The 13,901-nt window shown below is 41.8% G+C and overlaps 1 protein-coding gene across 1 annotated transcript; it reads right to left on the reverse strand.

The window, feature by feature from the left end:
- Nucleotides 1-238: 238 nt before the first annotated feature.
- On the reverse strand, nucleotides 239-13,286 carry impa2 (inositol monophosphatase 2). Its single transcript, XM_079575981.1, has 8 exons — nucleotides 13,157-13,286; nucleotides 10,683-10,816; nucleotides 7,839-7,943; nucleotides 7,598-7,643; nucleotides 7,293-7,401; nucleotides 5,496-5,604; nucleotides 5,280-5,431; nucleotides 239-748 (listed from the first exon to the last, which is right to left on the reverse strand). Exons 1-8 carry the CDS (start codon nucleotides 13,217-13,219, stop codon nucleotides 636-638), a joined length of 831 nt encoding a protein of 276 aa, XP_079432107.1. The 5' UTR covers nucleotides 13,220-13,286; the 3' UTR covers nucleotides 239-635.
- Between the last annotated feature and the right edge of the window lie 615 nt (nucleotides 13,287-13,901).

Genomic DNA, 13,901 nt, shown 5'->3' on the forward strand with positions numbered 1-13,901 from the left:
AGTCGGACAGAAATCTAACCAGCACCGTGCGTCTGCAGACGGCTGTCAAAACCGCGCCCGTCTGGCTCGACTCCAACGAGCCTAATTATAAACGGCAATGGAACTTTACTTTTATCTATGTCACTTCCTGTCAGTCGTTCATTTGCTACGTCACTGAAATAAAATGAGTTATCCATCGAAATAAGTCATATTTACAAAAGCATTATAGCCTGTCATACACTTCAAGTCTATTTTCCATTCAGTTAAATGACAAAAAGTGAAATATCAATGCTGAGAGGCTCAAGAAACAACTTTGTAAACCACAATGATGATGCATGATATGACCACTTTAAATCGCTTCGTAATTTACGCTCAGAACACGAGACCTCCAGATAAAGCACTTGACAAAAGATAAACACATAACATTTTGCAAAATGGGCTCACATATGTAAAATATCCGATGTGAAGGTAGTGGAAACATAAATAAACACACACGTGTGGCCCCTAATACCTACTGGGCTTGACTGATTCCAAATGGACGATACTTTTGTGACTGTCAGTGCAAAACTACAGAATACTGCTCATTTGGAGAGATTAAGGCAGAGTCCTGAATGAACTGTTCAATACAGTACGTGATAATCAGGCTGCGGAGGTTTTCACTGGTCGTCTCTCCCGACCGGAAACTCCCGGATCTCCTTCACCAGGCGATCGGCGATGGCCCTGCTGCTGGCTATGATCAACCGCCGGGACATGAGGTCGAACGGCCCGCCTGCGAGGAGAGGAGAAAAATAATCATTTTAATATTAGCTGTTACATATTGAAGTAACAGCCATAGAACTCAACAGTGCCAGCCCATGTATGAACCTGCTCTGGAAGGAAGGAAGGAAGGAAGGAAGGAAGGAAGGAAGCAAGGAAGCAAGGAAGGAAGGAAGGAAAGAAGGAAGGAAGGAAGCAAGGAAGGAAGCAAGGAAGGAAGGAAGGAAGGAAAGAAGGAAGGAAGGAAAGAAGGAAGGAAAGAAGGAAGCAAGGTAGGAAGGAAGGAAGGAAGGAAGCAAGGAAGCAAGGAAGGAAGGAAGCAAGGAAGGAAGGAAGGAAGGAAAGAAGGAAGCAAGGAAGGAAGGAAGCAAGGAAGCAAGGAAGGAAGGAAGGAAAGAAGGAAGCAAGGAAGGAAGCAAGGAAGGAAGGAAGGAAGGAAGGAAGGAAGGAAAGAAGGAAGCAAGGAAGGAAGGAAGGAAGCAAGGAAGCAAGGAAGGAAGCAAGGAAGGAAGGAAGGAAGGAAAGAAGGAAGCAAGGAAGGAAGGAAGGAAGCAAGGAAGCAAGGAAGGAAGGAAGGAAAGAAGGAAGGAAGGAAGCAAGGAAGGAAGCAAGGAAGGAAGCAAGGAAGGAAGGAAGGAAAGAAGGAAAGAAGGAAGCAAGGAAGGAAGGAAGGAAGGAAGCAAGGAAGCAAGGAAGCAAGGAAGGAAGGAAAGAAGGAAATAAGGAAAGAAGGAAATAAGGAAGGAAGGAAGGAAGGAAGCAAGGAAGCAAGGAAGGAAGGAAGGAAAGAAGGAAAGAAGGAAGCAAGGAAGGAAGCAAGGAAGGAAGGAAGGAAGGAAAGAAGGAAGCAAGGAAGGAAGGAAGGAAGGAAGCAAGGAAGCAAGGAAGGAAGGAAGGAAGCAAGGAAGGAAGGAAGGAAGGAAAGAAGGAAGCAAGGAAGCAAGGAAGGAAGGAAGGAAAGAAGGAAAGAAGGAAGCAAGGAAGGAAGGAAGGAAGGAAGCAAGGAAGGACGGAAGGAAGGAAGGAAAGAAGGAAATAAGGAAAGAAGGAAGGAAGGAAGCAAGGAAGGAAGGAAGGAAAGAAGGAAAGAAGGAAGCAAGGAAGGACGGAAGGAAGGAAGGAAGGAAGGAAAGAAGGAAAGAAGGAAGCAAGGAAGGAAGGAAGGAAGGAAGCAAGGAAGCAAGGAAGGAAGGAAGGAAGCAAGGAAGGAAGGAAAGAAGGAAGCAAGGAAGGAAGGAAGGAAGCAAGGAAGCAAGGAAGGAAGGAAGGAAAGAAGGAAGGAAGCAAGGAAGGAAGCAAGGAAGGAAGGAAGGAAGGAAGGAAAGAAGGAAGCAAGGAAGGAAGGAAGGAAGCAAGGAAGCAAGGAAGGAAGGAAGGAAGGAAAGAAGGAAAGAAGGAAAGAAGGAAAGAAGGAAATAAGGAAGGAAGGAAGGAAGGAAGGAAAGAAGGAAGGAAGGAAGGAAGGAAGGAAGGAAGGAAGGAAGGAAGGAAGGAAGGAAGGAAGGAAGGAAGGAGCACTACGACTGGCATGTGTCTCGCTGTTTACAACTCAGAGCTGACAGAGGGACAAAGCCAGTTTCAATGATATAAATTAAACTCCACAGCGGTAAGATCTTGTCACACACAAACCGTGCGTTCATTTGCACTCGCCGCTGCGGGACACAATATCCACCTTTTGCTTTGGCGCGCACCGCCCTGAACAGGAGGGAGGAGACAGGTATCCCGCATACGTCGCTCTGTTTGTTTGTTTGTGTGTGTCCTTCACAAAGCACATGGACCAAACAGAGTGAGTCAGTCTGTTCATCTCAGAGCTCCCAAAATCACACATAAGGTGTATTAGAGTGTCTAAAAAACAAAACAAAAAAAAACACAAAAACTATTTTTTTTGTTTTGTTTTGGCACTCAATGTGTTAAAAGAGCTTGCAGTTACAGTAGACCAATCATAAGTTGATAAAATCCATCCATCCATTTTCTTCCACTTTCCTGTTGGAGCTGCCAACCAGCCCCAAATGGCTCCTCCTGCAGGTGGTGGGTCCACAGAAGGACGGCCTCACGATAAACCGGGCCTGTTGGTCTCTCATAAGGAGCTTCTGAACCGCTCTTTGTCTGACCCGTCACCAAGGACCTGTTTGTCATGGGAGACCCTACCAGGGGCACAAAGCCCCGACAACAGAGCTCCCAGGATCATTCAGGTACTCAAACCCCTCCACCACATTAAGGTTGCGGTTCCAGGAGGGGAAGTTGATAAAATGTAAATTCTTATTCATGCTAATGATATGTTCTACTCCTAATGCAACAATATTGATGCTTTGTTCATTCTTATCGGATGTAACAGTATTTAAAGCACCTGTAGGTTTCATATGTGTCCTCACGTTTGAGCTCATGTGTCCTACTTTTCAGTGTCATAGACCTGGTTCCCTCGGTGAGGACCATGCAGCAAGGAAGGCTCACAGACGGGGAGCATTGACCTTAACACAGATATTATTGCATTTTCTTTAATTGTTGAAAAAAAAATTAGGGCCTGGAATCGATAAAAAAAAATGACCAAATTAATCGTAAATCTAAATTTAAATTAATCACAATTAATCGCGATTAATTTAAATTTAGATTTGCAATTAATTTGTACATTTTTTCAATCGATTCCCAGTGCTAATTGTTATTTTTTTCAACAATTAAAGAAAATGATTTGACCATTGACTCCAACGTGATAAGACAGAAAGGACGAGAGGCGTGTGAATGCTTCCTGAGCCCTCTCCAGGTCTAAACACACATATTTGCACCATCTTGAAATTCAAGGCTGGTTGGATTTCACAAAACGTTGCCTTAATTTCTCATCCTGTTTTGCAACAAGCCCTGGCTACTTCCTTTTTTTCTTCTTGTTCTTCATGTACAAAGCCACCAGCTGCTGCCTCTCGCTGCGTTTGCCGTGCAGCTGCGCAAGGAGAAAAATCCAATAACAAGAATTAGTCAGGATAAATAATTCATCCGCATTAATAATGTGTTTGCACTGAGGGAGCAGCGGGGTCCTCTCGCCGCTTTGTTCTCCGTAAACAATCTCCAAATGCCCACCGCTCGCTGTTTTTTAACATTCCAACGGTTCCTCTGAAAAGTTTGTGAAGTTCTTTCAACCTAAAGTGAAGTTAGGGCGAGCTAAAGAATACGTCTGTGGTGTGGAAACAAATACAATACAATACTGCGGGCGGGTGGCCTCGCTTCTGTCAGTCTAACCCAATAGTAGCTTTCAACACCACTGAGAACGGAGTGAATGAATAATGACGACAGAGCGGCGCGTTAAGAAACTTGGTAACGCAGGCTTGTAAAGTGCAATACAAGCGTAAGCCATGATGATAAGGAGTGCTCCGTCATAAACATCTCATATTTATCATGGAGGGCCGTCCGCTGGCAGCTGGGGAACCATGTAAACACTAAAAACAAGCCTTCATTTTTGGTCACAAATGTCACATTAAACAAAGGAATAAAGGGGAATTTGAGCAATGGAACAGGTTTGACCAGAATTGTGGTATTTTTTATGCAAAAAGTCATCTATAAATTCGTACAATTTCCTTGAAAAAAGTAAATTGGTCCTTGATTTGAGTAACCGATTTCAAGAAATCTGACCATGAGGCAAGTTTTTCTTATTCTTATGGTCTTTCTATTAACCACATTTTACAAAAACAAGGATGAATATACAACAACAAAAAGGTGAATGAACAAGACGGTGGCAAAAACATGATTTGAAAGTGATGAAAGGGCAAAAAAGAGCCACAAAACACAAGACACAAACACAATTGACAAAAATGTGATGAAAACACAACAAGCAGTACTAAATAACTCTTCCCCCTAGAGGCCATAAGCCCAACTGCAGATGTCGTAGCAAGTTATGATTTTTTAACTTATTAAGCGAAGGGAGAGAGGGTTACTGTGCATCCAATTATACAATGGAAATATTTTTTTTCACTCAAACTTGGCTGTAAATACTGTTTAAAGTGACGTTAGCCCGCAGTTAGCTTTGCCCGTTAGCATGTTAGCTTCTTCTTCGTGATTCCATTAGTGTGTATTGGTGGCTCCGCACCGGGGGCAGTCAAGTTGCAAACCTGGTTTTCTGGCCAAAGACACCAGGGGGAGATGAAAGACCCTCCAATCATCCCATAAACACTTGTATTACCCCCACAGGGACTACGAAAAGGAAAGCAATCAGAAAGCAAGGAAAAAGTGATGAAGAGAGCAAAAACACGACAGACAAAAAAAACAACCTATAAAAACAAGACAAAAAAGATGAAAACACATGAAAAACGCGGCGACAACACAACAAAACAGTTACAATCAGTTTTGTAAGTCTTAGCTTTCAAATGAGGCCTTACTCTGGCTTCAGTCGAAAAGCTTTTAGATTTGGGTAAAGTGGAAGTGGAGAAAATGCACACTGTAAGGCAGGGGCTAAAAGATTAAGGACTAAAATCTCATTGCACTCAAAATAACTTTCAAAAATGCAGACCAACCAAACATCCTCAACAACAAAGATGAAAAGTGAAATCAAAAGTGTGTACCTGAGATGTCCATGATGACTCCCCCCGCCTCAGTGACCACCGCGGCCCCTCCAGCCATGTCCCAGCAGTGGATGCCCATGTGGTAGTAGGCGTCTGCAGAGCCACAGGCCACCAGGCACATGTTGAGGGCGGCGCTGCCAGGAGAGCGGACTCTGCGGAGGAAGGCGGTTCAGACGGGTGCTAACAGAACGCTCTGGGACACGGCGCCACACTCACCCGTGCACCGGGATGCTCAGGATGGTTTTCACATTGGCCAGCATCGTGTTGAACCGCTCCACGTCCTTCTTGAAGTTCATTTCAGTCAGCACCATGGATTTGGTAATATCTGGGGAGAGAGGAGCGTTTGAAACTTCAGTCCCGTGTTTCGGATGGTTGAGTCAGCATCTGGCTTTCAAAGCTTCCTAAACACAGTGTGATGTATTTACGTGGTAGCGGGATCACAAGTCATTAACTTTGCAAATCCAGTGACTACTTAAAGCAGCTTAATCATGGAGAGACTGGCAAAACGGATGTTTCCTTCTTCTAAGACACCGGGTTGATACAGGTAGCAGCAAGTCTTACAGGCCTTTTAATGCAAATTCCATGCACAAACACAAGACTTCAAATGCCACAAGTGCGACAAATCTATGAATGAGTAAAATGTGGATATTTTTAAGCACATTTTAGAAATTGGGCAACTTTAAAGTAAGAATTTGTGTTTAATACACTAATCGGAAGTAATTTGTCAAAACAAAAACACAAAACACTAAATCGGGAAGAAACGAGGCCAAAAGTGTATGTGTATGCAGTATGTATGTGCATGCAGTATGTATGTGTATGCATATGTATGTATATGTATATACTGTTGCCCATAAATACCCTGCTATTGGTGATGTTGTCCACCCTGCCTCTCCTTGTCATGTGTGTCATGTTCTGTTTTGTTGGTTATTAATTTGTGCATGTATATTGCAAAACATCTAACGTTGGCAAATAGCTGAACATGCTTTAAAACGTTAAATAAAATTTGGACCACAACTAACAAATACATAAATAAATAACATTAGTTGAACTAAGTTAAATTTCCTTGAAATAAGTAACTTTGTCCTCGATTTGAGAGTCTTATTTCAAGAAGTCTGTACTTAGGGAAAGATATTTATACTTCAAGTTGTTTTATCTTGATTCAAGTGTAAAAACCTTACCTCTCTTAGCCTTTCAAAACAAGGACAACATTACTTATTTCAAGATTCCTTTTTGCAGTGTTTGAGTTTGAAAATGTTTTTTGTTGTTGATGTTGACTGGTGTATGCTTGATGTGTACCAGGGCCTGGGCATAGGTGACCCAGGCGGCCGCCATCAGCTGGAGAGGGCGCTGAATTGCGCTTTTATTTTTGAACCCAATGCATCCGCCGTCTACAACATCCCAGATTTTCAGACATAACTTTGGAACAGAAATAGAAATAGAAATAGACTTGCGGAAACTAGAAATTCTCAGCATTCAGATGCCCCTCCCTGGTCCTTCTACACCTCCGCTGTGTAACATCGCAGTAAAAATGTGTACATTTACTTCAGAAGTAGAGGTTCTTCTTCCAATAGAACACATGTTCTGATTTCTTTTAATTATTATTAATAGTAATCATAATATAATATAACAATGATAATAATAATAATAAAAAATAAAAAAACGAAGCCTTTTCCATATCCAAAGTGTGTCAAAAGAATTGGACTAAAGAATGCTATTTGGGTCAAGGAAATTGAGAAAAAGGTTTTGTGCATGTGTGGCACAGAAACACACAGAAATATAGATTAATACATTAATATTAATGGGTTTATTTTTTCAGGGGGGGTTCAAGCCCCTGATGTAACCAACGTTTGTCATTTCCTTCAATATGCCGACACATAAACCTATGGGATTTAACTTGGAATTCAAACTATGTGAGTGTGCACAATGTTGAGCTCATCAGGTGAACTTCCATGTGCTCTTGCCGCCCCCTGCTGGACTCCTTCACCCACTGCGTCGCCTCCTCAGCTCTGTTACCTTGCTGCCCGGACACTTTGATGGGAACTCCGTTGCAGAACGCGCCTTTGCCTTTCCGGGCTGTGTACATCTTATCCTCCACGCAGCTGTAGACGATTCCAAACTCTATCTGCCGGAGGAAAACACCAGTAAGTCGGCCGAGGAGGGCTAAGAATAGTCACGTTTTAATGAGAGAAAAGTGTGTTTAAACTGGGAAATGAAAGAAGAAGTCTTGTGTTCTCCACTGCCATTACCGCCTAATCATTTCACATAATTACAGATACAGCGTCATGTACTTTCATATGTTTGAGAACAATGGGACCTACCACTTTCTGCACAGTGAAGCCGATGGACACGGCCACGAAGGGAAACCTGCACAAAAGCAACGTCGAATTAACGAAAACTCGAGGGAATCCATTTCTATTACCGACTCGGTTTCATCAAGCGCGGCTAATTTCCCCGACGCGGAGCTAATTAAAAGATAAAAATAGTTGGGAGACGAGCGAGAGATGGGATAAAGTCGGGCGTTATCGCAGTTGTTAATACGATGTCGCGGCGCGTTTTTACCTGTGCACGAAGTTGGTGGTGCCGTCCACGGGGTCGATGATCCAGGTGGGGGCGTCGGTCAGGATGCTGGGGGCTCCCGCTGCCACGGACTCCTCGCCGATGAAGCTTGGAGGAGAAAAACACACACAGTTATTGGGGTGTTTATATCGGAGTGTTATGTGGTTTGGGTAGATGAAGGAGCTATTTTTGTTGCAAGTAACAACAATAGTATGAACCCAGTAATTTGGTAGATATTAGGTTTTGGGGATTCACTGAGAAGCAATAAAATTAAAATTAAATGTCTCTGGAGAAATTATTACACATTTCCCTTTAGGAACCATCAAGTCCACAGTAACTTTGACAGTTTCATAATGACTGGGCCGTAGACTGTAGAACAGCGATGATGGACTAAGGCTGTATCCGAATGTCCACACTATCCCCTAACCCCTCATTCACTACATAGGCCCGCACTATATAGTCACTATATAGTCATTGATTCTGTTGGCGATTCGGACACAAGCCACTACTTTCCCCGCGCTGCGTGACGTCACGCGCGCTGCGGCGTGCAGATGTTTTTTTTATTTTTTTTTATCTGAATTTATTTATTGTTACAAACGTTTATTTTATGAAACAGAACGACTGTTTTGGCACTTTTACAGGCGTTACTATCATCACCAAAAAGAAAGAAAAAAGTCACCCCAGCGTGAGCTCAGAGACGCCGAAAGTCGGTCACAGGCCGGTGTCCGAAGCGCCAGCAGATTGAGTGACTACATCTGCTAAAAGTTCGTGAAACTCCGGGAATAAAGTATTTCTGCGATAAAGACCAACCAGACTCAAGAGACAGTGGAATATTTATGGATAAATACGAGTCAGATACGCTTTTACTTCACATGGATTTTACGTGAATGGCTCTGATTATTCGAGAGGAAGCTGTCGGTCATTTAGCAGCTCCAGCTAAAGGTTAGCAGCTAACGTTAGCATATTTTCACCGTAACCGTTTATATTTTGGTCGTTTATTCATGAGAAACACAAACACACGACTGAAACAGCTGATTTACTTCAGTCGTGTTGTTTAATTCAAAGACCTGTCGCTGTCAGGCTCTTCTCCGACTCTCGCAATGCATTGTGGTCTATATTGACCCGTTTAGTGACCATCGATGCTCACTACTTTTCGAGATGCATTGTGGGAAATTTCGAGTGCACTACTTTTTTCTCTCTGGACATTCAGACACCCCTACAAAATGGCGTGAGCACTATATAGTGCACTATATAAGTGCGAGTAGCTTCACCCCATACCCACAGCGTTCAGCGCGAGCTAACTAGGTTTATTTAGAATAGGGTGAAATTAAAAATGGGAAAAAAAATCTGACCATGTTGTGAGTGTTAAGAAACGCAAAGGTCAGCGTAACGTCCAGAGCCAGTTGCCATATCCTACTCGGGTTCCTGCAGCTAACATCTATGCTACGTCCATGCCAGTGGTTCTCAACCTTTCGCGCTGGTGCAACACGACACGTACTTCCCCTAGCTTTCACTAAAATGACTAAATCTTCCAACATAAATAAAGCATATTCAGCTTGAAGTTAAAATAAGAATTATCAGTATGTTGCAGAATATGCAGAAAGACCAATGTCACGCTCTCCCCTCTGTCTGCTGTCCCAAACGTTATGTGAAGAGGCTAAATGCCCAAATACCTTCTTTTCAAGTCACATTTCAAGAAAAACATTGTTGACACGTTATGAAACGCGCCGTGCTTTGCCGCTGATCAATCACTAATTATTGTGTGCACATGTAAACAGCCTATCCCTGAGTGCAGACTTTAACAGGATGCTTCTCAGCCGTCCATGGGCCACTTTAAGCCAAATAAAAACTGCTAAACTCTCAACTGTTTCAATCTTGGGATGGGAACTCACAAACATCTATTATTTTATTCCGTGGCGAAACCAACTTAAACTAGTATCTTACTGGTCTTATTTTTGATAAGTTAGCCCTACTTGGGTTTGTCATATAAATCATACATTTTCCCATGGTGCCCCTGGACTTGCCCCAGCACCTTGTTTGAAACCCCTGCAATGCCACACAACCTGTTACTTTGCAATGAAACAGTATAATGCCTAGAAAATACTGAATTTCTAAATGAAATGATTAAATTGTAGCTTGAATGTACTATGCAACTTTCTGAATAAAACTTTCTGAATACATTACATTACTTGCATCATCAATTATGTAGCCAAAAAGTGAGAAGAAGTTAAATTGAACCCAAAAGTCAATTCTTCTCCCCCGTGAGTCTCTTTTTGGAAACAAAAGTGTCAGAAAATGACTTATGCTTCGAAGACACTTTTGTAACTTTGTAACTGAGGTGGAGTTGACCCTGGAGAGTGAGTAGCCACGGTAATATTTCTACGCAAAAGAAAATGTCTACGTTTCTCAACTATCCTAATACTAAATTTAATTCAACACACAGAGCAAAAAGATCATCACACTTCTGTAGAAATGTAAAGTCTTGGGGGAGCTGCTCGACTCGACTGCACCGGAAGAAAACTGACAGTCTTTTGCAACTAAATGTCCAGCAATTGCAAGTTGTCTGAGACATTTTATTCAGTAATTCAGAAATATATATTGTACAGCCTCCTCTAACTGTTGAGAAATGACAAACATGCACCAGTGAATCTGCTTGTAATATCAAAAATGCCTTTGTAAACACTGCACCAGAGCACGGAATATGGGATTTGTTTTTCTTGCTTGAACAGCTCCTTGAAGAATGATACGACTCCATAATGTAAGTGAGAAATGCGAGAGTTGCACTTCTTGTTTTTTTCCCCCCCACTAAGGCGCTGAAAGCATCCCGCTCTCTGCCCATATTTGTACCTGTGAGTGGGGTACTTTTCTCGGATGGATGAGATAATGAGCTGCTCCACTTTCTGATCCGTCTCCGTCACCAGGTCGACCGGTGAACTCTTCTCCATGATGGTGATGTCCTTTTCCAGTGCGTCACGGATCATCTGGGGAGGGGGAAAAAACAGAGAGAAAGGATTTAGCGCTTCACTGGACGTGGCCAAAGCTGCGACTGAAAGCGGGATTGAAAAGCCAATGGCATAACCGGCTGAGGTATATACACATTTCTATATCACGCTTTGTAGGCACCTTTTGGAAAAATGCAAAGTCATGAAAACTCTTTAAATACAGCTGCACATGTAACTGAATATGCCGTCATTTAACTTTATTTAATACAATCATTACATTCCAACAACTACGTATAGCTGTGAACTCCTAAAGAATATTCGATTTTTTATCCTTAATCATTATATCTAGTTATGTTCAGTGGTGGGTACTCAGATACAGGTACTCAAGTAGTACATGTACTTTTTGAGTAACCTTTTGAAGATATTGTACTTCTTACAGTGGTTTTACCATGCGGTGCTTTTTACTTCTACTTGAGTAAAATTATAATGAAGTAACGTATTCGTACTTGAGTAAAAGTAATCGTTACTTTTTCCACTGTGACTAAATATCTTATTTCCACCGGATAGGGCTGCTCGATTATTGAAAAAATAATAATCACGATTACCTTTGTCATAATTGAAATCACGATTATTCAAACGATTATTTGTTGCCTTTAAAAAAAAGACTCTCTTTATTTTGTTTATTTATTAATCAAAACACTATGATGATATTTTCTGTTTTCTGGACTGTCATAAAAGTACAAATGATTTCAAGTACGCCCTGTTTCACACCTGCCCCCTGCTGGCCGGCCCTCACACCTGCGCAAGTAAACTGAGCAGTGCGGCCTGATGACATCATCACACAGCGCCGTTTGTTTTTATGTCAGGCAAAAGCATGAGCCATGGCACGAGAAAAGCGAAGGGAAAATAATCCCAGCGCCGTGAAATTATGCAAGTCTGCTTGGCAAAAAAAAAGAAAAATTGGAAAAAAAATATATATATATATATAATTGATTTTTTGGCGATTATGCTAATTTTGTAATCGTTTACTGTTGTAATCGAAATCGTAATCGAATTTCGATTAATTGCACAGCCCTAACACAGGATTTTATGTTTTGCTTCACACAATTTACAGGGTCATAGAAAATAAATCAGACTTTTTCACTCAAACAGTTAATACTCACAGTACTCGAGTAACAATTTCTCCAAACACTTTTTTACATTTACTTAAATAAAAGTGTTTGGATTACTACTTTTTAGTCTTACTTGAGTAAGAGTTTGATCAAATCTGTTCGTCTTTGACATCAAATTACCTCAGGAATAAACGGCCCAATCACACTGCTCTGCAACACTCTGGCCAATCAGATATCAGACGATAAATATCGAGCCCAAAGATATATCGTTTATCTGTAATGTATTGAACGATAAGTCGACATAGTAATTATCGTGACAGCCCTATATATCGATATCGAGATATCTGGCATGAAAATCGAGAATTTTTCCGCATTGTTCAGCCCTAGTACGCGCCCTCCATCCCTGTGTACTGCGCATGTTCATGTTAGAAGCGCCCTTAACTTAAAGATCGTTAAATGACGCCATAGCTGCTGAACTCTCCCCTTCCCTCCCTCTGCTGCCCCGTATTGTAACACATATTTATGATATAGCCATATAGTGTTATTCTTAAAGGAACAGGCCACCATTTTTAACATACTGAGATATGTTCTTACCTGAGCTTAGACAAGTTGATACGTACCCGAGTCCCGCAAAATGACCAAAGATGTTGTTAGCATTTGGCCTCTCCCAATGTATTCCTATGGCTCCAAACGGGGGTGAAGTTGGAAGCTACCACGCTCTTCCACGGGCACGGACAAAGACCAGACAGGTACGTATCAACTCGTCTAAGCTCAGGTGAGAACATATCACAGTATGGAAAAACTGTGGCCTGTTCCTTTAACTATTACTTATTTGCACCTTTGGGATAAAACCTTTTTGATTCTTTGTAGCCTACGCTTCACATAGCCTGCAGGGTTCATACAGGCAGCGGCAAGTCAAATGTAATGCTTTTTAATGACATTTAAGGTCTTAATTGTGACTGAATTCATGTAATGACTTCTAATGCCCCGCGGAAACACTAAGTTTAAGCTTGACTATGTATTTATTTTTTCATTCTTTGCTTGAATAGAACACATACAAAACATAAAAACACATTTTGCACAGATACATTTACTGCTGTTTCTACTTTATTATTTATCTGACAGTTCGATGGGAAACAGAGCAAGGTTTATCAGCTTTGGCCAATTCTCAACTCGCAGTAGTAGTTGAACTGAACGCAAACTAAACTATCCCCCCACATGCCCTGCCTTTTTTATGATGAATGATGGAATAAATGGGCGACTTCACCTGGCCAGCCCTTTTGGTCACTTCCACACAGAAGTCCATACACTCCTGCCAAGGGTCGCTCATCTTCACCGGATCCGCGAAGCTTCAGAGAACCTGCCTTGTAAATTATAAAATGAAACAAAACAAAACAGCAAATGCTAAAAACTAGCTTGCACAGGTTTAGCCGGAGGCGCGGGTTATACGATAAATAACAACTGCGCGCTCAAGTGGTTCAAAACGACGACTGCAATGAGCACAATGATGTTCAAAATGTCAAAATGCAAAGATATTTAGCAGCGGGGGACGAATTCATCATAAAGTTGCCGCAGCAGTGAGCTCAAGCAGTGTAAAAAAACTACAAGTGCGCGGGGGTGTGACGTGCACTCTCATTGGTCAGCCAGCCGGGGTCACGTGATAAGACCGCCGTTTCCTGGTTGTTTCAATTTTATTTTTTTATTTTATTTTTTTATTTGTTTATTTATTTATCTATACCTTTATGTTCTTACCATCCAGTCACCCATTCGTTGATTTAAATATATAATTTTCTTTTACATGATATTAGGTTGTAAACGCAAACTTCATTATCGCCAGCAGATGGCAGCATTGAGTCCCCTAGTTCAGGCTGTTGCTGGACGCGCTCATAACGCTACTGGATGCGGAAGTTATTACTCGACCACAAGCCCCGTTTTGGCATGTATGGCTTTCAATTTTTAAACTGTACCGTGGCTGATCTGAAACAACACGTCATGCATGATCAGTTACACTT

The sequence above is a fragment of the Gobius niger genome (assembly GCF_951799975.1).
Source record: "Gobius niger genome assembly, chromosome: 18".
NCBI classification, from domain to species: domain Eukaryota; kingdom Metazoa; phylum Chordata; class Actinopteri; order Gobiiformes; family Gobiidae; genus Gobius; species Gobius niger.

Bases quoted from the DNA above. Each gene is read 5' to 3' on its own strand.
- impa2 (XM_079575981.1), bottom strand. From the start codon at position 13,219: ATGAGCGACCCTTGGCAGGAGTGTATGGACTTCTGTGTGGAAGTGACC. The intron at 7,402-7,597 runs GTAGGTCCCATT...TTCCTCCGGCAG, and splicing joins GCTTCACTGTGCAGAAAGTG to ATAGAGTTTGGAATCGTCTA. The intron at 749-5,279 runs GTACACACTTTT...CTCTCCTCGCAG, and splicing joins AGTCATCATGGACATCTCAG to GCGGGCCGTTCGACCTCATG.